Genomic DNA, 27380 nt, shown 5'->3' on the forward strand with positions numbered 1-27380 from the left:
TCCTGCAAAATCCTACATTTCAGCAGGATAATGCACGACCGCATGTTGCAGGTCCTGTACGGGCCTTTCTGGATACAGAAAATGTTCGATTGCTGCCCTGGCCAGGACATTCTCCAGATCTCTCACCAATTGAAACCGTCTGGTTAATGATGGCCGAGCAACTGGCTCGTCACAATACGCCAGTAACTACTCTTGAACTGTGGTATCGTGTTGATGCTGCATGTTCAGCTGTACCTGTACACGCCATCCAAGCTCTGACTCGGTGCCCAGCCGTATCAAGGCCGTTATTACGGCCAGAGGTGGTTGTTCTGAGTACTGATTTCTCAGGATCTATGCACCCAAATTGCGTGAAAATGTAATCACATGTCAGTTCTAGTATAATATATTTGTCCAATGAATACCCGTTTATCATCTGCATTTCTTCTTGGTGTAGGAGTTTTAACGGCCAGTAGTGTGTTAGACTAGCTGTGTGATCAGTGTATTAGGCAGAAGTTACTGTTAAATGTACTTTGAGACAAAGAATTGTATTTTGTCTGTATCAAGTGATACCTTGTTGTTCAGAGACGGTTGTAAATCCTCATGAGAGTTCCATGGGTTATATGAAGTAATTCTTCTTATCTTTGTCGTAATAAAGTGAATTAGTATGTTATGCGTTATAGTATGCAATCTGTCTCCTCTCGTAGCATAGTAAGGAACTAACGAGTATATTTTCATGCGGTACGACAATAATAGAGTTTATTAATGACCAATTCAGAATTCATAGTACAAGCTGAGGTTTGCCACGACTGTCGATAAATAGTAGCTCGTCCTTGAGGCAAGGATTCTGGTGCGCCGAGCGCATTAGCGAGAGGTGTGTTGGAAAGGTGGATTTGACAGCACGCCGCGAAGAGTGGCGGACGGAGCTGAGTGGGGGTTGCGGGGTGAAGCGCTGCGGTTTTAACCCAGGCCTTCTGGCCTCCATGGGTTCTGGGTCTCATAGAAGATGTCGTGGCCGCATAAGACGCAGGGCGTGGAGGGAGTGACGCTGATTGGGGCGTCTGGTTAGAACGGAGCGAAAAGGTCCGCTGCGGCTAGTGTATCTGCAATAGGACCGGCTGTTGGAGGTATGACATGGAATTACGTCCGCTGATCTCCGTGCCGCCACGATCCAGATCACCTGCATTCAACGCCAGGAGGACATACCTGGTGTGGAATTACTTGAGCTACAGTTCCTTTTGTCTCTTGCATTTAATTGGTGGTCGATGCAGGTTAATTCGACGGCTAGTTCATGGCTCTGCAAGAACGTCTCCCGCCAGAACCACGACGGTCGCAGGTTGTACTGTCTCTAACCGATATCTGACCAAGTTCTATAGTTCTGCTCAGCCTCCCTGTACCTAAGCGTTCTATGTATGATAGATCATAATGCCTGCGTCTATCTGGTCGTTCACCTGCGGGACCCAGTCGTACTAACGTAGCTGATTATTTTCTACGCAAGACGTAGTGCTATAGATATTTATTTTACTGCTGCAGTTGTGCATCTTAAACTGTGAAACCGAGCGGGCGTACTTGCTTGAGGCTGCTCTGTTACGTAACTTGCTTCTTTTACGCGGGAAGATTAAAGTGACATTAGCCGGTAGAATAGTAACGCATTCATTCTGGGGTGTGCTTGTTCGGTCTTAAAAGCCGTGTGATCGATCCTATTTAAATTTCCTGACACTTTCTGCTACTTTTGTGCTCTCTCTTCCCCAGTGTTAAATTTTGGCGTTAGTCTAACTTAACCTCTTTCTGGAGCCCCACGCGAATCGTTTACCATTCCGGGGAAGGCAAGGCAGATAACATCTTAAGGCTAATTATTCCTGGCGTTCTAAGCTAGCTCACCTAAGGATTTTGTTCCGCCGATCTGTCATAAGTGGACTCACAGCCGATATTGCGGTCGGAGCCTTGAATTGTTATTTAAATATTATGTCTATTGCTAAGAGAATATTTTGTGTGTTACGGACATATTCTGCTCCCGTGCTTAGCCTAAGGATCTGTGCGTCGGGTCGATTGACTAGTCGGTTTCGGACGTGATAGTATACTCCCGCCTGGGCGGCTAGGGCGGTTTGCACTAATTCTGATGTTACTGTATTTGTGATAAAGCTGTTATTGTCTAACTGCTCTTGCTGGTAAAATTATATTTTAATTTTGGTACGTACAGCTTGTAATGGATCATTATTTACGTGAACATTATGGCACTTCAATCCCACTTCTCGGTGCCAGTAATATCGTACTACTTTTCTGCGAAGTAACAGACATATTTTTGTGACAATATTCACATTTGCTTTTATTAGTGTATAGGTACTCCGATGTATCGAAATATTACAGTGATATGGTTCTTGTGAGTATTCATTTCAGTGAGACTGCCATAATCTTTGACTTACTTGTAACCGTTTTGGCGCGAATGCGCACAGAGCAGTCTTTGTTTCACTTTGCAGAAGTTAAGTTGTTATTTCGCTTTGTAAAAGAACAGTCAAGTCTTGTGTTTGGTTAAAGTGGAAACTAAATATATGAAGATTGATACAAAACTGTTTTCTTGATGATGTGACAATTAAAAAGAAGTATATGTGAATTTACAAGAAGTTTGATAAAAATGTGGATCGTGAACACCAAGTCAAAAATTATTTCTACCATGCCATTGTTCTGATCTGGGATTGTTTAATCATTAAGAATTTCCTGAAAGACGCATTTGTTACGTCTTCAAATATTGCTAAAATACAGATCTGGACCTTCTAGCAGTCAAAGTGGAATCACCCTAGAATCAACAAGATGAGCCATAACAACTTCGACGAAATCTACGTGGGAATCCATTCAAGATAAGTGCCAAAATTAATCACTTTTTTACAGTGACTTCATTATTTCCATTCTGACGATACCATCCACAGTCAATAACTTTGTTACTGCCCGATAAAGTGAACATATGCTGCGTGAGCAACATTATTAATCTGATTTCTAACCCACTTTGCAAGTGGTGGTATTGTTAGAATCTCCTGGAGCACTTGATCTTTCCCCCACTGCGTTTCTGATTAATAAAGTTAAATGTCGTATCTGTAGAGTCTAAAATTGCTTAACAATCCTTCTTAAATTACGTTTAGCTCGGGAGCTGGTTTTTCATTAGCACTTCAGAACAATTGCTCAGTTGTTATTTCAAAGTTCTAACAAAGCCTAAAAGCTCTTGTTCTGTGTTAACCGAAATACTGTTATCACTACTAAAATTGTGTTAAACTTGCTTTAAGGTAGCATTTCATTCTTCATATTGTAAACACTTTATGGCTGAGTTTAGCAACCGTGTATGCAGTTATATAAAATGTAACAGTCAGCCAACCGGTTGCACACAATTCTTTTTTTTTTTTTTTAAAAAAAAGCGCGTTAACCAGCGTTAGACACTTCAAAGACTCTCTTCACCACAACGGTAAAAGTTACAGAGGTAAATATATATGGTATAAATAATACATATAAAATAGATAAATATGTAAAAATTCTCAACCAAAACCAGAAAACTGCACTTAAATGAAATCACATAACAACCTTAAAGTTTTCAGCGACAGTGCTCTCGTCAAGTGATATGTTTTTGTTCCGTGTGTCAAGAATAAAACACATAATAAAACAGACAAATAGTTATCACAGGATGATAAAACCATGGCTGCAAGTGGCGGCACAAGTTAACAGCTGTAGCCAGCTAACAGCCGTTATGTAGTTTTAAATAAATTATCTTATGTATTTTATGAATGGTGCTTAATCTTCATTTGTGTCCAACTCTTCCAGCCTTTGAACAGTCAGTAAATCGTAGGAAACGTACCACAAGTTTTTATCAAAGGCCGTGTGGTAAATTCTTTACTATCCTGAGAACTGAAAAAATATAAAAATTTCATAACATATATATTTATTTGCTCGAGAGAATACATACTTAGGAGCACATCAAACAATAACTGGGATGCAGGGAAGACAACTTTTTACCTTATTCTTTGTGTCTCGTTTCCTCGCTAGGCCCTAAATGCCAAATAACAATGAGAGATAGAGGGGATAGACAGTGAGGGGCCGAAGGAGAAGCTGGGCAGAGAGGGGGAAGGAGACTTTGGACTAAAACGAGACTGGAATAAATACGTACCCAGACAATGCAGGGTACTCAGCTAATAATAACATAAGGAGAACTTGAGCAAATCAGGCGGAATTATTCATGATGAATTCATCATTGAGACACGAAGTAATAGTAGATGGTCCTACTAAGGGACATTGCACACGTGCTCATTTAAACACGAATGTCAAGTACCCGTTATATCTGCGACGAAATGGTGGCTCCATCGCTATTTGAGAATTGATAATGGCTTCTTGACGTCTGGAAACGGTAGTTAGGAAATTTTATTAGTGTTCAAATGAGTCTGCGGACTAAACCCTCATGTGTTAATGCCATTACGATCGCGGATCTGTGCCAGGGAAAGATACAGAGGACGTCTCGCTAACCCCGACTCCAGTCACCCGCTAATCCGGCAGCGTGCGGTTTCCCCTCTGACTCAGGTAGCAGGAATACCTGCCGGTTGCTTTCACTGCACGTCCCGAAGTCCTGGGCGGGACTGATGTGAACATCTCATCCGAACGACCGCTTTCCCGGCCGTCAGCGGCTGTGAATTATCAAAGCCGCGCAAAGAAAGCTCTCAGCTGACCGTATCGCGGAGAGAGAGAGAGCTCTCGGCGTTTCAAGGACTAAGCTGCTTCCACCTGTCCTAACTAGCCAGTAACGTTTCAGCGGCTCTCACTGTCGTGTTTACGGTGTGGCGTTTCAGAATATCTTCATCGTCATCTTCGTGGAGTCATGCGGCCGTACAGTGAGACCTCGTTTACCTGGACTAGATGGGACCGTAGCTCACCCAGATTATCGAGAATCCCGATGTCGGAAATTCAGAAAAAACTGAAATGACATTATTTAAATTCCATAAAAAACACAATATTTACACTCCAAGACAAAATAATCCCACTGGCTATCTGGAGCGTCTCCAAACACGGTTGCTGATCATCAGGACTCGGTTTGAAGCGGTACTCATCACTGAAAATAATTCTGCTCCAGTCATTGAGACTCCAGGACGAAGACGTGTCTGGAGACGCCCCAGATAGCGATGGAATACCAACCTCATTGTCCCCCACCATACGGCCCAATAACCAGGTGTGATGATCAGGGGCAAAGCATCCTGGGCTTACATTTCAGCAAGACAACGGCTCCCGCGCACGACGAGGGTTTCTGTTACTTGTCTACGTGCCTGCCAAATTCTACCTTGGCCATAAAATTTCCCAGATCTCTCACCAGTTGACAACGTTAGTAGCATTATTGGTAGGTCCGTCCAACCAGCTTGGGATTTTGACGATCTAACGCGATAATTGGACAGAATTCGGCACGATATACCTCGTGAGGACATCCGACAGATCTACCAATCAATACCAACCTGAATAACTGCTTGCATAAGGGCCAGAGGTGGACCAAAGCGTTATCAGATTGATGAATTTGTGAAGCTCTTTCTGCTGAATAAGTAATCCACTTTTTCTGAAATTGTAATCATTTGTTTGTCTATATATGTACACCACATCTCCGATTTCAGTCACATTCAGATAGTCTTCCGTGGTGTCTTTTTTTTCTTAAAATGTATTTTCACACAAACATACGAAAGTACATCATTTTCATATAAATTTCATGCAGTAATTGAAACAGAAAAAGAAAGTTAATTTTACACAATCAAAGAATTAGCAAATTCCGTTTGAGGCGGATTCGCAAAGCACGATAACACTGGCATTACACAAGCAGTAGTTCAAGCGAAATTGTTTGTGCTTTGTGTTCCAAATAAACCATTATCGTGTATAGCTGTTGTTGCCTCTGATCTGTCATAATGACGTCAGATTGGGCGCCAACTTCATCAGCTAATTCACTATCACTAATATCTTTGTCTGAAAACGAAAAACCGGTGATACTGTAATTTCGCTATGAGAAATCATACCGTCATGTTGCAGCCAATAATTAACGTCATCAACATCTATGTCTGAGCAAACTGCAATGTTTGCAGATTCTTCAACGAACTCTGGCGGGTCAACATTGTCACCAGTTTCTCTCCTCAAACAGTGTCAGTGCAGTCACAAGCGGAGGGCCATTCTTCCAGTCTGACACCGTCGCAAACTCAAAATTCAGAAGCAATGGTTTTCAACGATTCTTCCTTAGCAATCCTATTTAGCACATTAATTACACCTGTTGATAAGCATGGTACCAAATGTAGCGTAACCCCCACAGTGTGCAGAGAAATAGGTGCTAACACGAAATATATCTGTATAACTAACCATAAATTGTTAAACTCTACTGCTGGTTTGACAGAGCTAGGTGGCGCAACTGGGAGACACAACTGGGAGACACTGGACTCGCAGTCATGAGGACATTTAGGTTTTGCGCGATTTGGAAAAACTCGCAAATGCAGTATGCCTGTGGTACACCTCTAATGACCACATCGTCGACGTGAAATTACACTCTGATCTTCCTTCTTTTTCTGGTTTGGGTAAAACAAAGGACAGACATAAAGTGCTATAACTCAACAAATTTGAGTTTGTTGTTTTCTTTATTTCGTGTCATGCGACACAAACCATGGCTCCAGACAATAAAGTTACGCACAAAACTGGAACATGTATAAAATGGAAGAAAGGTATTCTCAGGATTTTACGTGCCGTAAGGTGATGTGATCAATAAAGATACAGCTGAAGCGTTATGATGTTTTGCAGAGGAATCAACTTGGAATTAGTAATACTCGATTTAGGGAAATAAATGTTGGTGCTAGATGCCGATGGCCATGTGGTCAAGAATCTGACGCCAAGATATCAGCCCAGAGGGGGTGCGGATTTGTCTTCGTGTTAGAGATATCAGTGCGCGAGTGTAAGGAGAAATCTTCCGTGCCTGGTAGGCAGAGATTGTATATTATAGGCCAAGAGAGCACTCATGTTGTTGGGGAATGAGGAGACACACTTGTGCCACCTGCTGCCATTTTCCGTTAAAGGTTAAATATTGGTGCTCTCTGCAGCAAGTGTATGTGTGTGTGTGTGTAAACGCGAGCGCTCGTGCGCGCTTCATGCAGCACTAATATTTCCCGTGAAGTAAAGGTAGGTGTGCTGTGTTTTCAGTCCTCTTAAATGTTAGTGAGTTGTAACATATCAATTCAGTTTTTCCAACTTCTCAAAAAATGGTTCAAATGGCTCTGAGCACTACGTGACTTAACTTCTGAGGTCCTCAGTCGCCTAGAACTTAGAACTAATTAAACCTAACTAACCTAAGGACATCACACACATCCATCCCCGAAGCAGGATTCGAACCTGTGACCGTAGCGGTCGCTAGGCTCCAGACTGTAGCGCCTAGAACCTCACCTCCACTCCGGCCGGCTCCAACTTCCCTCCCGTGCATAATTATTGGTAAAACTGTCCGAGCTATCCGTCCCGTCTCCGAGATCCTGTACTTGAAAGTGCAGAGCCGTCTAAATCATCAAACTGAGATAGTAACATACTTTTGACTTACTTTCAATCCAAAGGTAACTTCTAACAGCCTCTTACTAAGTTTCCAACAAAAAGCCAACATGAGATTAACAATATTGACCGGCCGAACATGACGGCAATTTCCTTGACTATCATACATACCTATATAACCCATTCTCACCCGTGGAAACGCTTTATGGATTTTTGGCTCTCCCAAATTTTACCACTGTCTCCATATCCTTGAATCCCATATACTCCTCCTCACCTTCCATATGCCTTGTCCTCACCCACCCTTATCTTTATCAGCTAATAAAGTTCTTTCATCTCGTCGAACACCTAGAATACCTCCGTCAGCCATACGTCAAAACTGACTACCAACATATCACTTCACCCCCAACTCTTGAGATCCCTGCCACTGTCGCGCCTCTGTCAATATCTCCCACCTTAGTTACAACTCCACACACCCCACGTCCTTTCAGAGATAATTTATAATCACTTTCCCTCCCAGGCCATGAAATCATATAACACCACCCACCCAAAGTATAAACCATCTTACCTCTTCCATTCCAAATGAAAGCACAAACTTGCCGTCTCCTGGCATAAATGGAATCCTATTCGCCTTCTACCGCCAACTACGCCTGTTGACCTTTCCCTACACCATATCAATTTATATTAGGAAAAGGTGTCTTGACAGACGGACAGGAAGATTCTCGGATAACAAATGACGCAAAAGATATTTTTTCGAGTGATATAATTAAAAATTTACAATTTCCGGATTTTTTTCCTTACTTTTTCTGTGAAACGTTGCTTCTTGCTAAATTTTATGACTCTATGAATTAGCGTATAGGTCTTTGATTGATGAGTTTGCGAGCCGTATCTTTTGATTGTATTCATTTACTACCTTAAACTTTTTACACATCCAGCGTGTTTTTAATGAGTGAGTTTGCGGGTAACAAATTATGAGACATAACTAGCCACATCTCTTGACTGCATTCATTTACAAGCCTACATATTTTGAAAGAATACACCGCCATTTGACTGTTTTATTGTTTATTTATGAACAACACTGGTTTCAACCTTTTATGCCATTTTTAGGTATCTGATTTTATGTCTTTAGCATATATGGCACGCTACTTAACATGCTGACAAGTGTCCTGCTATATATATTAAAGACATAAAATCAAATACTTGAAAATGGCGTAAATTGCTTAAAATTACAAATATTGCAGGTCACTCAACATGTTGGCAAGTGTCCTACAATATATGTTAAAGAGATAAAATCAAATACTTGAATTCGGCATAAAAGGCCGAAACCTGGGTTGTACTTAAATAAAACAGTGAAGTGGCGGTGTGTTCCTTTAAAAATACTGTATGACTGTTGCTAAGCAACATCAAAAACTGTTTACATTTTTTATGCTGCCTACATGGTGACTAGAGGAAGGCCACCCGGCCAGCTATGTAACATAACAGTATACAATTCCTTTCTTGGAACGGCATTTCTTTGCTGTGTATGACTGTATTGCAGCATCTTTACATTATGTTCTGAGCGATCTATGTTTGACAAGATTACATGCTTGTTTTCTTCTCCTCTAGTCGCCGCTTGGGTTTGTACCTATAATAGGTGAACATCCTCTGTATGCACTGTGTAGTGCATTGCTATGATACTGGTCGATTGCGTGTCAGGCAGGTGTTCGATATCCAGAAATACGTCACGCCAATATTTTGTTTCTGGAGCAAGGTCTTGTGCACTGCCGTGGGAAGAAAAAAGGAGAAAAGAATAATCTCTTTCGGCCCTCGCAGAAGGCCGACTAGATAGCAGTGCAAAATTGACGCCCCGGTGACCCAATTGTTGGAGTTAATAGCGGGACTGTGTCGTACGCTGTGGACGCGCGCCGGCCCAGTGAAAGTCTCCCGGGGCAAGGTCAGTGACTGCCGTCTGCTGCGGCAGCGCGGCGCGGTGTGGCCCACTTCCACACACCGGCCGCCAACAGAACAGCGCGGGTGCGGAGGTTCCGCTCTGCGACACAGGCTGAAGTCTGTACCACGGTTCGCCTATAGTCTTCACAGCTGCTGTCCAAAACATGACATGTCTGGCACGGACACTGTTGTTTGTGCAACGTACGAGTGCACCCCTGGTTAAGTACTCACAATCATAGGTGTCAGCAACTTTGGGGTGCGTGGGGCATGGAGGGGAACGGGTGGGGGGGGGGGGGGGGGGGGGAGAGAGGAACAACAATTGGTGCCTCTGTCTGGAATTTGGTATACAGAGACTTTATTCATTACAGAAATCTCATAAACTTCTAGAAGCGATTCTGCCAAATCTCTAATTTAGCCAATTGTCAAGATTTTACCCATGGCTAAAACAGAAACTGTTGAAATTCTTCACGGTAAATGATGACAGCCAAAACAGTTGCAAGATAAAGGTTTATTAAAATTCTTGACCACAGTTTCGGTATATCTAAATATACCTTCATCAGAAGCAAAATACACTAAAACTACATCCTGCAATGGAGATTCATAAAACAATTGTACCTAAGGCGTCGTCAGTAGTTAAAACATCATCTCCATTAATACAACATGATTATGGACAGAGGGTCGATGCGAACACTAACTACTGACGACGCCTTTGGCACAATTGTTTTATGAATCTCCATTGCAGGATGTAATTTTAGGGTATTTTACTTCTGATGAAGGTATATTTAGATATACCGAAACCGTGGTCAAGAATTTTAATAAATCTTTATCCTGCAACTGTTTTGGCTGTCATCATTTACCGTGAAGAGTTAGTCAAATGTGCCAATTTTTGTGTCACCTGTGAAACTTATTTCTCGTGATGTCACGTCTCGAAACTAACCAAAACAGTTAATGGTGATATCAGACATTTCCCTTCCCCATCCCCCTCTCTCTCTTGGATAAATTAAATTTCAGCGGAGGTCCATGCTCACAACGTTCCAGAGCCTTCAAAAACCTCATTAATCTGTGTGTTAGAGAAGCGATAACGGCTAAGTAAGCCTTTTGGCTAAGAACACTATACTGCAGATAAAAAGCTGAAACTATAGTGCGAAAGGAATGAACGTACAACAGATAAGTTATTTACAAAATGTAACTCTGAAGTATTTGACGTAGGATTTGTTCAAATGGTTCAAATGGCTCTGAGCACTAAGGGGCTTAACATCTGAGGTCAACAGTCTCCTAGGACTTAGAACCACTTAAACATAACCAACCTAACGACACCACACACATCCATGCCCGAGGCAGGATTCGAACCTACGACCGTAGCAGTCGCGCGGTTCCGGACTCAAGCGCCTAGAACCGCTCGGCCACCGAGGCCGGCTAGGATTTGTTATACAGATTGATGTCGGTGTCAGCACGTACTCTTAATCATCACACCCAAATTGCAATAGATAGAGGGGAAAAGTAAGTTCCTTGTATTGACAACATTCGCAATTTCAACGACGTACAGCTCTAAGGGGAGAAATAACAAAGGTATTACACTTCGTATTCATCGCAAGCCCTCGAACTTAAACAAATGTAAACCAGCTAAGCTAATAAAGTAATGTCACCAAAGCATTACGAACGATTGAGTAACCTTGTCTTATATAAGCTGATCACTTTGCTACCAGTAACAGGTAAATGTTTCGAAACACTATTGCATACATGCTCTCAGTGTTGTACTGAAGAATAAAAGATGGCTCCTTATATGCAAGCCGGTCTTAGGAAACAACACTCAATCAGTGACCCTATGCTAGGAATTAATAGCAATACCACAAAAGCAGTAAACATTATACAATGTACATCAGTTCCTTGTTTAGGTGCAGAAAGGCTTTCGACACAATGTGGCACCCTGGACTGCACAACAAGCTAATCGCTTTTGGCATTCCCGCCCAAACTGTGCAACAACTCCCCTGCTCTGCCCTTGATGACAGGTTCACAACTGTCACAGCGGACGACAAACATTCTGCGATTTTCATCCCGAAAGCCGGACTGCCGCAGTGAGTAGTCTTATCTCCATTACTGTATAGTACATATACTACCGCATTCTGATTTTCACAAAAATGTTCAAATGTGTGTGAAATCTTATGGGACTTAACTGCTAAGGTCGTCAGTCCCTAAGCTTACACACTCCTGGACCTAAATTATCCTAAGGACACACACACACACCCATGCCCGAGGGAGGACTCGAACCTCCGCCGGGATCAGCTGCACAGTCTATGACTGCAGCGCCCTAGACCGCTCGGCTAATCCCGCGCGGCTGATTTTCATACACTCTTCCACGACTGAATCCAAGTAGCCTGAAGGGTGCGCTGGAATTCATGTCTTCTCAAACAAGTCTTTTCGCTGTAGAAAAACGTAAAAATGTGCTGTTGCCGGCTACAGCCTCATTAAGAAGTAAAAATCTTATTTCAGCAGACATGGATTCTTGCTTACACTTCAAATTTTAACTAGCTCCTCCGCGAAGGCCCAGGGGTTATCTACCAGCCGCCGTGTCATCTTCTGCATTGCGGAATCATGCAGATGTGGTATGGATGCTGTCAGCTCACCGTGGAGCCGCTACTGAGCTCCTCAGTTGTCATACGGGGCTCACTACAACCTGTACCAGCCATCTCAACAAGGAAACATCCTTGACAGTACCGGGCAATGGCCACATAGCAGCTTTATTTGCTGACCACTCAACTTCGCAGACGAACACACTTCACGATACTAGGACTAAACCATCAAAGATGCTGTGTAAGTCAGTACACGTGTGAACAACATTTACAGAGATACAGAGTACGGTATCAGGAAGACATGTGAGAGGGCATACTTTTCTTTTTTACACTTTCCATTCTCTACTCCTCGGAGTAGGAAGCTGTTTGGATCCACCACACTATAGGAACGCTGTTCTCTCCAGCCATTTACAAATAACAGAGCAGAGAAATTCCCGCTTGGGAATAAAGGGGAGGGTATTTTCAGCTCCAGCGTTCGCTTGACAAGTAGGGGAAACCTCCAGGAAACTTTGGTCGGACTGGGGTCTGGTACTATTTTATTTTGATTCTGGCACTGTTTTTTTATTTCTGGCATAATTTTGTCCGCAGTCCCGGACAATTATTAAAATTGTGTGTGCGTGTGTGTGTGTGTTTGTTTATGTACGATTTTAGGCCAGTGTTGTGTGACAGCATACTACTGCGTACCATCTAGCAACTTTACATCTCGTCCGCAGGTCTCCTGGAATGTAATGTGAGTTGTGCATTCAGGAAAATGGGCATTCGTTTGAGCACCTCACTTAAATGAACGAAATTCACCACTCGAATGCTGCTTGTTTGTGATGTACAATCTCATGGAGCTTCCGATATTATTCGCCAGATGATTAATTTATACATGCCGTGAACAGAACGGCCCAATGGCATTCCCTTAGTGTTCACCAAAATTCCTTTTATATCTGGCTATTTCGCTTTGGTAAGAATGACATGTTCCAGCTCCTTTGTATTTTGTGCACTGGACGGTAGTGAAGATCTATATCGAATGCTTTACAGAAATCAGTAAACATTGCATCAACCTGGGCACCGTTTCTGCTGCTTTCAGGATCTCTTAAAGAAAAGATCGAGCTGAGTTACACAAGATCGCCGTATCCCGAATCCTTGCTGAGTCCTGCAGACGAATTTTTGTCTCTCACTAATGACCCGTATTAGAGCAGCACCTCCCTCCCACCTGACACCAGTTTAACGAGGACTAAACCTTTCTTCACTACAAGAAATATATCTACTACCGCCACTACCAGGGTCTACTGGGTGAACCATAACATAACCTACAGACTTTCAGAGACTGTTCAGGGATACCTACTGAGTACAGAATGAGATTTTCACTCTGCAACGGAGAGTGCGCTGATATGAAACTTCCTGGTAGATTAAAACTGTGTGCCGGACCAAGACTCCATCTCGGGACCCGTGCCTTTCACGGGCATGTGCTCTATGGGCTGATCTACCCAAGTACAACTCACAACCCGCCCTCACAACTGGCAGTACCTCGTCTCCTACCTTCCAGACTTCACAGAAGCTCTTCTGCGAACCTTGCAGAACTAACACACCTAAAAGAAATGATACTGCGGAGACATGGCTTAGTCACAGCCTCGGGGATTTTTCCAGAATGAGATTTTCACTCTGCAGCGGGGTGTGCGCTGATACGAAAGTCACTGGCAGATTAAAACTGTGTTCGAGTCTCGGTCCGGCACACAGTTTTAATCTGCCAGCAAGTTTCACCTACTGAGCAGTTTGCCATCAAAGGGTCTCCGACGGTTCGTTACAGGATTTTTGCATTTCATATCGTTTTTTGTCCCAAATGGATTTGTATCTGTTTTGCACTGAAATTAGTGCACAACAGTGCAAATCTCGGCGCTATTACTACGGATAGGCTTACTGATGAAGAACTGGCCCATGTGCACCTCCTGTATGGAGTTACTATATGTCATGTAAGATCTTCTATTAACTAGATGCCTCGTTCTTCTCTGATCTCTTAGAAACTAACGGTGAACTTCCGTGGCTTATCTACCGTCCATTCGCAGTCTAAATGTCCCACACGCCATTTCAGTTTCGTCGCAGGCATAATTACACCTCTCACTTCACTCTAATCTCTAACAATGATTCCCAGCCTGCGTCACTGGGAAAACCTCCATGATTCAAAGACCACGTTTCCGTGTGTTTGGTACACATACAGCTATCAGAGTGTTTATTCTATCTTTCTGAGTTAATGGCTATTTGCAGTATTCATTTATTTCTGCACTCATTATTTTTATTTATTTGATACACTTATATATGGTTACCGATTGTAATTGAAGAAATACGTAAGTATGTGTTGGTGATGCTCGGAAATTTAAGCTGTGATTAGTGTAGGAAGAAAATAAAACATCGGTTTGGAGGATGGATCGCGAGTCGTGTCTCGGTAACTCAGTCGGTAAGAGAATTGTCTGTCGAAGGCAACGCTCTGCTCCAAAGATTCATTCTGGAAAATGCGCAGTGTAAATATAAGGTGTAAGATTTGGTACAATAGAAGTATGTTGAAAATTAGGCGATTTGATAAGATAAGGAATGAGGAGTTTCTCCGCGGAATCGGCCAGAAGAGGATAGTGTGGAAAATATTAATAGCAAGATGGAACTTAATGATAGGACATGCGTTAAGACATCAAGGAATTATTTCCACGGTGCTAGTGGAAGCTGTTGAGCGTGAAAACTATGGGGAGCACCAGAGACTGTTATACAATAGCAACAAATAATTGAGTAAATTGGCTGCAGCTGCTACGCTGAGATGACACAGGAGAGGAATTCGTGGCCTGTAGCATGAAACCAGTCAGAAGACTGATGTGTCAGAAAAAAATTTTGTATCTTGTACACAGGAGCTACATCAATGAAAATAAATTTCTACATCTCTAGGTATGTATAATATTATGTATGTTGACACTGACAGAATAACTTGGGCCTCATATTTACAAAGAAGTCTTATCGAAACCACATACAAACTCAGTCAAAGATTTTGAGAATTTTTTGCAGTATTTCGAGGACGTAAGTATGTTGGCCAATCGGTCCAACACCAAGAGGCTAACCTTTTCTGCCTAGCTCGAATATCCTTTCCCATGAGGCTGCATTACTTAATCTTAAAGTCTAAAATACATCTTGATGTGTTGGTGAAACAGCATTCTGAATCAGACGCTTCAAGTAGGGGTTGTCATACAGCGCAAGAATTAGTTACATCGAATAAAAGTTCTAGTGGTTGCACATTGTGATGAGGATCAAACTCATGTGGCCGATCTGAATCATGCAATACTCGCATGTACTGAGCACAAGGAAGCACAAGAAGTACTGCACAGGAAACGCGTTAGAAGGGGTTCTCCGCTACTCACAAGTGTTAGTTCCTTACTTTACCGAATCCATGTGAGTACACTTTGATGGCTGAATACTTACTCAAAGTTACAAAACGTTATTCTAACTGGACTGTCTCCGTAAAAGCACTTCATCGAAAAGGACTTAAAGTACCAAGTTTAAATGTGTTTTGTTCTTGTTACATTGGTTATCTCTAAAGCTAAGCCTAATATTTTATTTTACTTTATGTCAATTTTTTTTAGTCACAAGACTCGCTCTGAAGATGGCCGGACGATACGCGGCCGAAATATCAGTAGAAGAAATTTTATTTGCGCGGCTGCATGCCCGAAATTTAATGGATTAGCGCAAGAATTAGTTACATCGAATAAAAGTTCTAGTGGTTGCACATTGTGATGAGGATCAAACTCATGTGGCCGATCTGAATCATGCAATACTCGCATGTACTGAGCACAAGGAAGCACAAGAAGTACTGCACAGGAAACGCGTTAGAAGGGGTTCTCCGCTACTTACAAGTGTTAGTTCCTTACTTTACCGAATCCATGTGAGTACACTTTGATGGCTGAATACTTACTCAAAGTTACAACACGTTACTCTAACTGGACTGTCTCCGTAAAAGCACTTCATCGAAAAGGACTTAAAGTACCAAGTTTAAATGTGTTTTGTTCTTGTTACATTGGTTATCTCCAAAGCTAAGCCTAATATTTTATTTTACTTTATGTCAATTTTTTTTAGGTTTTTACTGTTGTAACTACTGCTGGCCACGTGGTCAACGCTGTAAAAACCCAAAATAAGTAAATGAATGAAATTGCCGTCTCCACGTTTTGAGTGATTAAGTTAGGACGTGGAGGACATGACACTGTAAAACAGTGAACACTTTTTTTATCGGTAGGTTGCTGTGGTCTTCAGTCCGAAGACTGGCTGATGCAGTTCTGTGCAACTCTCTTCATCTTTTCTTAGCTGCTGCACACTACATCCATTTGAACGTGACTATTACATCCCCTCTATACCTTTTACGAAAGTACGAATTTTGCCTTGCGTTTTTTCCTGTCGGTATGTGACAAAGGCTGACACAAAGGCTGACATGAGCCATAGAGGCTCTCGTCCTTTTCAATCTTTTTATTCGAGTACAAATGTGTGTTCAGCACCTGTAACGACTTGAAAATGACCTTAAGATCTAATCTGAAATAGTGGCGATTGTAATAAAGGTATAGTCAATGGTGACTATGGAGACATTTAAAACATTCTGTGACACTCTGAGCCGAAGTAAGTTACAAATCTGTTAAGCAACGGTGGTGGTTGGCAACAGAGCCAGAAGGCTAATGCATGTATATTAAACGCAACAGCTCCTGAGATTTAAATTGATCGAATTTGTGCAACCTTACGCACGGGGTTTATACTGTACTCAGAGGGACGGGCGTTGACTCCTCATCTAGCCGTGTAAGGATAGGTTTTCCACGGCTGCTCTTAAGGAGGCCTGAGCAAGACTAGCAACCTGAGGGTTCAGCCATGTCTGGCCAGCGATCCTCGTTCCTCCAGCGCTCCGCTTTTGGGAGCTTGTGTGTGAGCACTGTCCTGCCTGCTCTGGTGGTGCCTGGTTGAGTGACTGGGACCTTACTTTCTTTCCCGCCCGTCGACACCCCTCCCCCACCCACGGGCCCTTATGTTTACTCTCGGAGTGTGACAGTAGCGTCTCCGGAACATCCATGTCCATGGAGTACTTTTGTCCACGCCTTCCGCTAAATCGTTTCCGTCGGTTACTGGAGTGCATTCTTGGAAAAAGACGAGGCTGGTTTCCTTCCCTGCCCTTCTCCTATCACAGGTGTTGCGCATTCTACAATAATATCATCGTCAATAGGAAGTTGTAACCCGATCTAGCTTTTTTCTGGGGAGCATATAATATTTTTGGCCAATTGGCTCAAATGAAACTTGATTTTCGTGTACTGGAAGACAGTCACCCCGCCCAATAATGCAGTATGTGAAAACCATAAGTCAGTACAATATGGAGTAAACTCAACTGAGTGACACCTACTGCGTGTTAATCACTTACTGGATTCGTTGTCAGACACGTGAAACGAATGAGAAATACGTTTCTCGTCTCCCGTTGGCTGTCGAAAGCACGATCTTATACGGAAGCGTCGCCCTTCCTGGCGTCTAATTATTTACTTTACCTTTTTATTTACTATTTTACTTATGTTTTTGTTATGATTATTATATTTAAAGTGGGTATGGATAAGTATGATCGTTCCATACCAAATATCATCTTAGTACTACTCCTAAATACTTATACTTTGTAGCTACTCAAGATATTCGCCACTAATCTTGCAGTGTTTTTACTCTTAATAATATACATTACTTTGCGTTTATCCTCATTTGAAGGGAAATGCCATTCATTATAGGAAGTGGAAATCTTGTCCAAATCTTTCGTTCAAGCGACGATACAATGTCTTTAGCCAACAATCTCATAGTGCCGCTGAACCTGTCTGCTGAATCCTTTATGCACGGTGAGGACGTTATAAGCTCTATTAACTTCCTTGGGGCACATACGATGAAATTTTAGTTTCTTTAGAAATTGTTCAAATGCCTCTGAGCACTATGGGACTTAACTTCTGAGGTCATCAGTCCCCTAGAACTTAGAACTACTTAAACCTAACTAACCTAAGGGCATCACACACATCCATGCCCGAGGCAGGATTCGAACCTGCGACCGTAGCGGTCGCGCGGTTCCTGACTATAGCGCCTAGAACCGCTCGGCCACTCCGGCCGGCAGTTTCTTCAGAATTTTCGCCGCTCAGTATCATCTTCGTTCAGTATTATCTTAGTCGTCGTGTCAATCACATAAAGAGGGTGAACAAAAATATGGAAACACTACGAACATAACACGTTGTCATGCATAATACGTTGTGTTAAAAACGATGGCATTCAAAACAGCGTTCATTCGTCTCTAAATGGATAAGGACAGTACCGCTTCTGTATGTGTTTCAATGGAATCTTATCCCATTATTTCTGCAAAAGAGGGCATGGCCAGGTAACGTTGATAAAGGTGGATAGCGATCAAGCATCGTTCTCTCCAAAGTAGATCACAAAGGCTCTATAGTATTGATATATGGTGACTTAGGCGGCATTCTCGTGCTCACAAAAACAGCCGTAGACGATACTATCTGTGTGAACAGAGGCCTTGTCTTGGAACACAGCATCACCATTTCGGAACAAACATTGTACAACTAGGTGGACTTGATCGACCAAAATGGCAGTGACGCGACCTTGCCCACTAACTATGGGGCCCATGGAATATCACGATATAGCTCCACGAATCACCCTCGAACGTCCGCCATGGTTCGCTCCTGGGACGTAAACTCGGCTACGAGTTGGAAACAGTGAAACAATAATCGTCCGACCAAACGACTTTCTTCCATCGCTCGCTAGTCGAGGCGTTTTGTCTTCAGCACCACTCTTTCTTGTTGCCGTCATTTGCTTCAGTCACGCATGGTCTTACAGTTCCAGCTCGTCCTGCATTTCCCGCTTAGTGAGAACATTTCGTCTTCTTTCGGTGCTGACTGGGTTCGTGGGTGCGACGTTCAGTCCTGCAGCGACTTTCGCAGCTGTCGTCCTGTTCTTTTACGTCACAGTTATCTTCAATGACCGTCTGTCGCAATCACTCAACACAAACTTTCTTCCGCGGTGTGACTTAGTGGATGATGTTACTCAGCTTTTACAGTGTGGCAGCAATCTTCGATATGATGCATCTTAAAACGTCAACCAATTCGAACAATGCAGTAAATGAAGCAGACAAAGAGGAATACAAACGACTCAAAAATGATATCGACAGGAAGTGCAAAGTGGCTAAGCAGGGATGGCTAGAGGACAAGTGTAAGGATGTAGAGGCTTATCTCACTAGGGGTAAGATAGATATTGCCTACATGAAAATTAAAGAGACCTTTGAAGAAAGGAGAACCACTTGCACGAATATCAAGAGCTTTGATGGAAACCCAGTTCTAAGAAAATAATGGAAAGCAGAAAGGTGGAAGGAGTATATAGAGGTTCTATACAAGGGCGATGTACTTGAGGACAATATTATGGAAATGGAAGAGGATGTAGATGAAGATGAAATAGGAGATATGATACTGCGTGAAGAATTTGACAGAGCACTGAAAGACCTGAGTCGAAACAAGGCCCCCAGAGTAGACAACATTCCATTAGAACTACTGACAGCCTTGGGAGAGCCAGTCCTGACAAAACTCTACCATCTGGTGAGCAAGATGTATGAGACAGGCGAAATACCCTTAGACTTCAAGAAGAATATAATAATTCCAATCCCAAAGAAAGCAGGTGTTGACAGATGTGAAAATTACCGAACTATCAGTTTAATAAGTCACAGCTGCAAAATACTAACGCGAATTCTTTACAGACGAATGGAGGCAGCGTGGAGGGTAAAAATCGTAGAGGGAGACCAAGAGATGAATGCACTAAGCAGATTCAGAAGGATGTAGGCTGCAGTAGATACTGGGAGATGAAGAAGCTTGCACAGGATAGAGTAGCATGGAGAGCTGCATCAAACCAGTCTCAGGACTGAAGACCACAACAACAAACAATTGCTAAGGACTCAATTTAAGATTCATTCATAGTAGATTCAATTATCAGTCAGCACCTATTCTGTTACATCAAAATCATTATCACTATACTGTGGTGTGTGGCACATTAATTAACAGAGGTCAGCTACAATTTTACAACGCACGTCTCGTAAACGACGTGCTACAACTACCGCTGCATCACTGGAGCAATATTTATGCACAGTACAGGGAAGATGAGCGGCTGCAGACAACAGCACTGTTGGTGGACTCACCTGTCAGGACGACGAGCCAGACCGCCGCCTGTAGCAGACTCTCGAGTCGTCGCGACGCCGCCATCGCGCTGGCATAGTACTGCTCCGTGCCGACTCTTCACAAGGCGGTGGCCTCCATCGCCACCTGCAACCAACATTCTCTGTAGACACGACGAACACTAGAATGCTCTTGCTCAAAGTAATAAGCGATTCCACATTCTCACAGTCAGTTTGAGATGGACCAGGAGTTCACTCGACCCATATTACTATTTCGCACCAATGAGAAAAATTCACATGGATACACACAATAACAGTACGGGAAATATCGACCACATGCCACAGCTGAGATCTAGGATCGTTGTTGAAAAATGGCTCTGAGCGCTATGGGACTTAACAGCTGTGGTCATCAGTCCCCTAGAACTTATAACTACTTAAACCTAACTAACCTAAGGACATCACACACATCCATGCCCGAGTCAGGATTCGAACCTGCGACCGTAGCAGTCGCGCGGTTCCTAACTGAGCGCCTAGAACCGCTCGGCCACCGTGGCCGGCTAGGATCTTTGTCTTAACTTTCACAAAATGTTGTACCCGTACAGCATCTTCCCTGGCTACAGAAGTCGAAGCTGCTTCTGATGATGATGATGATGATGACGACGATGATGATGACGATGATGATTGGTTTGTGGGGCGCTCAACTACGTGGTCATCAGCACCCATACAAAGTCCCCATTTTTACACAGTGAAATCAAGCCACTGTCACTAATAATTATGATGAGGATGAAACGATGATGGCAACACAAACACTCAGCCCCGCGCAGAGAAAATCTCCAACCCGACCGGGAATCGGACCCGGGACCCCATGATCCAGATGCAGCAACGATAGACCACTAGACCACGAGCTGCGGACAACTGCTTCTGCGTCGCATAACTTTGTCGTACTGTGTGCCATCACCTTCAATATGTTGGTCTATGCTACGTGACGCAGCAGGCGCGGCCCTCTCTCGGAAAGGAACCGCGTAGCTCGATAAAGTTGCAGTCCTGGTAAGAGAGGTTCTTTAAGCGCGAGGATAATTTTCTCCGTGTGTCCATCTGGGGTGCTCTGAACATACGTCTCAGGTTGATAATATTGTAGAAATGGATCGACATGATGATCTCAGTGATCCCATCTGCGATAGCATCAAACTAGGAGCACGTTAATTGGTGCATTCGCAACGACATCTTGATGACCGTGGTTTACTCGGACTGCTGGATATAGTCCTAGGCGTGGTGTGGTGGTGGAGAAGCGAGACCAGCTCGCTTCTTGCGTTGAAGACCGATTGAATTGTACCGGACGGTCTAATCTATACTTGGAACCATTTCTGGCAGAATCGAGCAACAACCGTAGGGCTTCCTGGAAACCATGCCTTACCACATAGTCCACAGTATGCAGAGCCACTGCTGGTCACTTACAACCGCGTGTCCTGTGCATGTAGTCGTGAATCCATACATATAAAAATGGATGTCTGTACGTATATGTATGAATGTATATTATGCATCTCCTCCTAGGCCACTGGACCGATTTCGAGCAAATTTGGTACACCCATTGTCTGTAAATTATCGCTGTGGGGCAAGTAGCATCGGCCTTTCGGAGGGGTGGGGGTGGGAGTGAAAAAGCAATGTAGCCTACGTCGTGCGAATAGTCATTCTTCTGTCATTCAGTATTTGAGAATGAGAGCACTTAGTGACTTGGAACAAACATTTACAAATAACTTCAAAACTTATTAAACTTTTTCTCGTTGACACATCCCATAAAATGAAAGGAGAAACCATTATGGTTTACTACGTTTTCGCAGTTCATGCAGTAACACTGTTTCACGAAGCACGACATTTTAATTCCTTAATTCTTTACTTCTGCGTTCGCGGCACATTTCGCAGACAGTACTTACACATATCACTAAATGTACCGGCAAACTTATATCATTGTATGACACACAGTTCAGAAGATATGACGTCAAATAGTGAAAAACTGAGGCATCATGGCGTTTTAATTTATTATTTCCTTACTACGAACTCTATTCGTGACAATTTGACAGACGATACCCACATATGTCTCTGAATTTGCTGAATGTACCTACAAAAATATATCATACAACACATAGTTCAGGAGATCTGACATCATAAACACTGAATTGCGAGAACAAATCGCGCATCGTGTATGATGATTTAATTTATTTACTTAATTATTACTAACTCTATTCACAATACATTTCGCGGATAATAGCCACATAAACCCCAACATGTATCTGAAAAATATTATATCAATGTATAGCACATAGTTCAGGAGATACGACTTCATAAACCTTAAGCTGAGTAAAAATGAAACTGCAGGGCGAAATTCGCTAGAGATACAGGTGAAATACATTTACGACTGGGTGTGACATATGTTAATATTATTTGAAATATATTTGATGATATGAAGACTGAAGCAAAGAATGAAAATTTGTGCCAAGAGCAGGAGTCTAACCCAGATCTCCTGCTCACAAGGCAAATGCACTAACGACTGTGCCACATCGGCACATTGGTTTTGCATAGCTGTACGGACTACCTTATCACGCCTCTCCCATCAATCCAAATTTTCATTCACGCCTCAACCAACTTGGTAGTCAACCTAAACTCGAATTGCATTGCATAGGCTCTCCAACTGTATTGGAATAGCACCTCAGTAACCATATAGTTTCCTTGGTTAAAAGCACTTATTACTGGGTTTCAGTCAGGTCCCCCACTTCGTTTGATGCTGAGGTGCTATTCCAATACAGTTGGGGAGTCTCTGCAACACTGTTCAAGTTTAGGGGGGATACCAAGTGGGCTGAGGCGTGAATGGGGATTTGGATTGAGGAGGGGAGCGTGCTAGCATAGTCCATGCAGTGGTGCAAAGCCACTGTGCCAGGGTGGCGTAGTGGTTAGAGGATCTGCCTAGTGAGGAGAAGACCCAGGTTCGAATCCTGGCTGTAGTAGAAGCTTTCATTTGTCGCATCAATCTCCATATGTACATCATAGATGACTGAGACTTCAAAAGGTCTCTTGAACCATATAGTTTCATTGATATTTGACATGTGTGTTCAATTAACCTGATGCTAGTTTAAAATTTAATCTGTTTCATGATAACTTTTTGGTTATATTTGAAAACAGTTTCCCTAAAAAATAGTGAAATATAATTGTAACTAAAGGGATAAAAAATCTTGTAAACAAAAAAGGGAAACGTATCTTATAGCTATAAGGAGCAATGATCCAGAAACGTTATAAAAACTACTGAACCGTATTAATAAAAGTTACTAAAAAGTCCATAATTATGTGCATAATGAAATTAAAACAATTTGGAATATTGTTAAAAGGGAAACAGGGCAACTGAGATCACAAGAAGACTGTATTTCTATCAAACTCAATGAAACGTTTGTTAGCAAAGAGTCAGAAGTAGAAAACATTTTTAATAATTATTTTTAAGGGTTGTAGTGATAATAGGATCCAGCTATTCAATAAAAAAAATGCAAGGCAGTATATGTAAGAGGCAATACCTATGCGATTTGATGAAACTGAAATTCAACCCTCCTCTCCAAGTGAAATTAGGAAAGTAATATATTCACTCAAAACTAAAAGCTCACACGGAATTGATGGCATTTCCACCAGAGTACTAGAAGCTTGTTTCCAGCAGATCAGTAGAATTCTCAGCCACATATGTAGTAGCTTTATGAAACAGGACATTTTTGGAGACAGACTGAAATACGCTATTCTTAAACCATTGCAAAATAAAGGGGCAGGTCTGATACTAATAACTACCACCCAGTCTCATTTCTAACAACTTTATCCAAAATTCTTGTAAAACTAATACATTCAAGAGTAGCGTCACACTTATCTAAAAATGAAGTATTAACAAAACGTCAGTTTGGTTTTCAGAAAAGCTTTTCAACAGACAATGCTGTTGAGCCGTGTCTCGGCTCTTAACATGTATCGCGCTGTCAAAATTGTTCTGAGCCCTTCCATTCCATCGTTAGTTGATTCTTTCATATTTATCGTTATGCTGCGTACAATTCTGTTGAGATTCTCCTCTGGCGGCGTGTCTGGTCTTATCGATCTTCGAGTCGTTGCTTCCTGTTAGCCTTGTGTAAGGGAATAAGATCTTTGGGGAGATGGCCGGTTGGTTGCCTATCGGTGACGAGTCGGTCGGTCGGTTTTTAAAATCGGGAATTAGAGAATGTCGTACGATGAGACTGCGACGTGACGTGGCGGTGTAGAGTTGGCTGTTGTTCCGATAAGCCGCGTGGTCTATCCTTGCGGTGCGAGACATATGGACCGAGTTGACGGGACAAGGCTGTAAGCTCTTGCTGTGATCACCCGTGGGCCACGGCTGTGGTTCCGAGTCACTACTTGGTGGGAGCGGCAACGGATTTCTCTGAATTGTCCGTCTGGAGGCGGGAGTGATGGACTAGTAACTATCCTAACCTGAGGAGTGGTATTTCGCCGCCGTGGGTGTAGAGAAGACGAGGGCTCCGGTGACAGAGCGCGTGGCTGCGTGACTGTGCCCAGTTGGGTAAGCTGGCGACGTGGACACGGTCGGGTGTGAGGAACCTTTGCATCGGAGTTCACCTGCTGTTTCTCTGATAAATTGCAAGTTAAGTTGGTTAAAGGTTTTGATGTTAATTGAAGAACTTTGGTTTGTGCAACCAGCATCTTTTCTGCCTTGTGGCCTCCTGCGTTCTGACTTACTGTCCCTGTCGCCGGTGTAATTATGGACAGCGATCTTTTGTTCTTATTACTACTGCCTGGGAGGAAGTGTATTTTTGGGCAGGGATTGTGGTTCCTGATTTGATTCCTCCTTCTCCCCTGGCCTCGCGTGAGGTCGATGTGATTGCCGAATGTGAGGCGTTGTGGGTCTGTTAGTCGGCTTCTAGCCCTGAGCATCTTTCGGGAGACAATTATTGTAAAATGTTAAATGGTTGTATTTTACTCTGATTGTTTTTGGCCACTGTTCAAAACGGTTAAGTTTCCTTTCATTGGTGTGTGTTTTTTTTTTAATTACGTGGCTTTAAAATTGTTAGTTATTGTGAAAGGTGAACAACTGTATCTTTACTTTGATTGTTTTAATCTACTTGCTATTCTTTGAAAATGCTAGTTCTGCCTCCCTGTCTGCGAGCCCTTGTAATTTAATATCTTGTTGTGCGAAAAATTAAAAGAAGTGGCTCCCTACATGTTCGGTAGCGAAATTGTATGCAACTTGGTGTTTTTGTTTCATTGCTTGGAAAGTTTTAATTTTGTTATTAAACGCTTTAACAAAGTCAGTTTTAAGTAAAATGGCTTGGCCGTTAACTGTAAAGTAAATTGTTTTGAAAAGGCACTCATGCCTGCTAGCTTTTTGGATCTGTTCTTGGTCAAGTGCTAAAGAAATAACTTTTAATGGCTGAAGTAATCAATAAAGAAATTGTAAATCGCAGTAACCAACTAATTTTGGCCCCGTTTCTCAACTGGGGGTTTTCCTTGATTAATCGTAACACCCGTCTCAGCTGTATATGCTTTCATTGATCAAATATTAAATGCTATGAATAACCGAACATCACCCATATTGATATTTGATGGTCTCTCAAAGGCTTTTGAACGTGTGAATCACGAAATTCTTCTAGATAAGCTTAAGTATTGTGATATGAGTGGGACAGTGCACAAATGGTTTAATTGATATTTAACTGGAAGAATGCAGAAGGTTGAATTTCACAGTACAGATAGTCTGCAAATATCAGCAGAACTCTCTAACTGGGCAAGTATCAAGAATGGTGTCCCACAGTGTTCATATATATTTATATATTAATGATTTGCCGCTCTGTTTTCATGAAGATGCAAAGCTAGTTCTTTTTGCTGGTGATACAAGTATCATCAGCTGACGAAACTGCAAATAATGTCTTTCAGAAAATTTCTTAGTGGTTCTTTGCAAATGGACTCTCACTAAATTTTGAGAAAACACAGTACAAACAATTCTGTACAATAAATATCATAACACCGTTGATAAATATAGACTTTAAAGAGAAGTCTGTCGCTAAGGCAGAATATTCAAAATTTCACAGTGTGTGCAATGATGAGAAATAGAACTTGAAGAAGCACATTGATGGTCTGCCGAAACAGTTAGGTTCAGCTTCTTATGCTGTTAGGTTACTGAGAGAAATATATCAGTAAATTAGCCTAATATGGCTATATTCATTCAATACGTTCATATGGCATTATATTGTGGGATAATTCACCATTAAGAGAAAAAGTATTGATTGCACAAAAGCGTGTAATCAGAATAATAGTTGGAGCCCACCCAAGATCAGATTGCAGAAATTTACTTAAGAAACTCGGAATATTCATAGAACCTTCGAAATACATATATTCACTTATAAAATTTGTATTAATAACCCATCAATTCAAAAATAATAGCGAAGTGCATAGCCACAACATTAGAAGGAAGAACGATCTTCACTATCATGGATGAAATCTGACTTTGGCACAGGAAGGAGTGAATTTTGGTGCCACAAAAATCTTTGTTCATTCGTCAAATACCCTTAAATGTCTGACAGATAGCCAACCAACATTTAAAAAGCAAATTAAAAGAATTTCTGAGTGAATTCCTTCTATTCAATAGATGAAATTTTAGATATGAAGAAGTAACTGTAAAAAAATTAATTATACTATGTAAAGAGAATTTATGTTAAAATGGTACGTTCCACATCATCACAAAATATCTTATTCATGATCTATGGAACAAGTATTAACCTAATGTAATGTAATGCAGACAAGGCCATGGGTGGGAAGCTCATGCTAAACCCCTGGAATGATTTCACCACTTTTCGTACAGATACTAGTAATAACATAATTACCGCGTTTAGTGCTCTATACTTTAAGAAATATCATACAATAAAGAAGGTACATTCGAAAACGCAACATGAATTCAGTCAACGATATAGAAGCCATACTCCGTGATTAGAAATCAGAATCCTTAATTGATCATCGATCCGCGCCACCTCCCCCACTATGGTCCGCTTCTGCGGGGGCTGACCAGTTGAACAGGGAGGGCTGTCTCGTTGGGAAATGAGGTGCGTAGCGTTACCGTCCTTCAAGCAGTGTCTTCCTACTTCGTTCCCTCCTTAGGCGACAGATCACTAGGTTCCAAATCGGCGGCTTTTGTCCGCTTGCCGAACTTCTTC

The 27380-nt window shown here is 42.3% G+C and overlaps 1 protein-coding gene across 1 annotated transcript in view; it reads right to left on the reverse strand.

Annotated features, from left to right (window-relative positions):
* The window catches only part of LOC124619685 (inactive pancreatic lipase-related protein 1), a 243764-nt gene that overhangs the window by 154663 nt on the left and 61721 nt on the right, over positions 1-27380 (reverse strand). Inside the window, exon 2 of the mRNA XM_047146235.1 lies at positions 20194-20317. Coding sequence (XP_047002191.1) covers positions 20194-20257 — 64 coding nt within the window. The 5' untranslated portion in view covers positions 20258-20317. The remainder of the gene's footprint in view (positions 1-20193; positions 20318-27380) is intronic.

This window comes from Schistocerca americana, chromosome 6 (genome assembly GCF_021461395.2).
Source record: "Schistocerca americana isolate TAMUIC-IGC-003095 chromosome 6, iqSchAmer2.1, whole genome shotgun sequence".
NCBI lineage: Eukaryota > Metazoa > Arthropoda > Insecta > Orthoptera > Acrididae > Schistocerca > Schistocerca americana.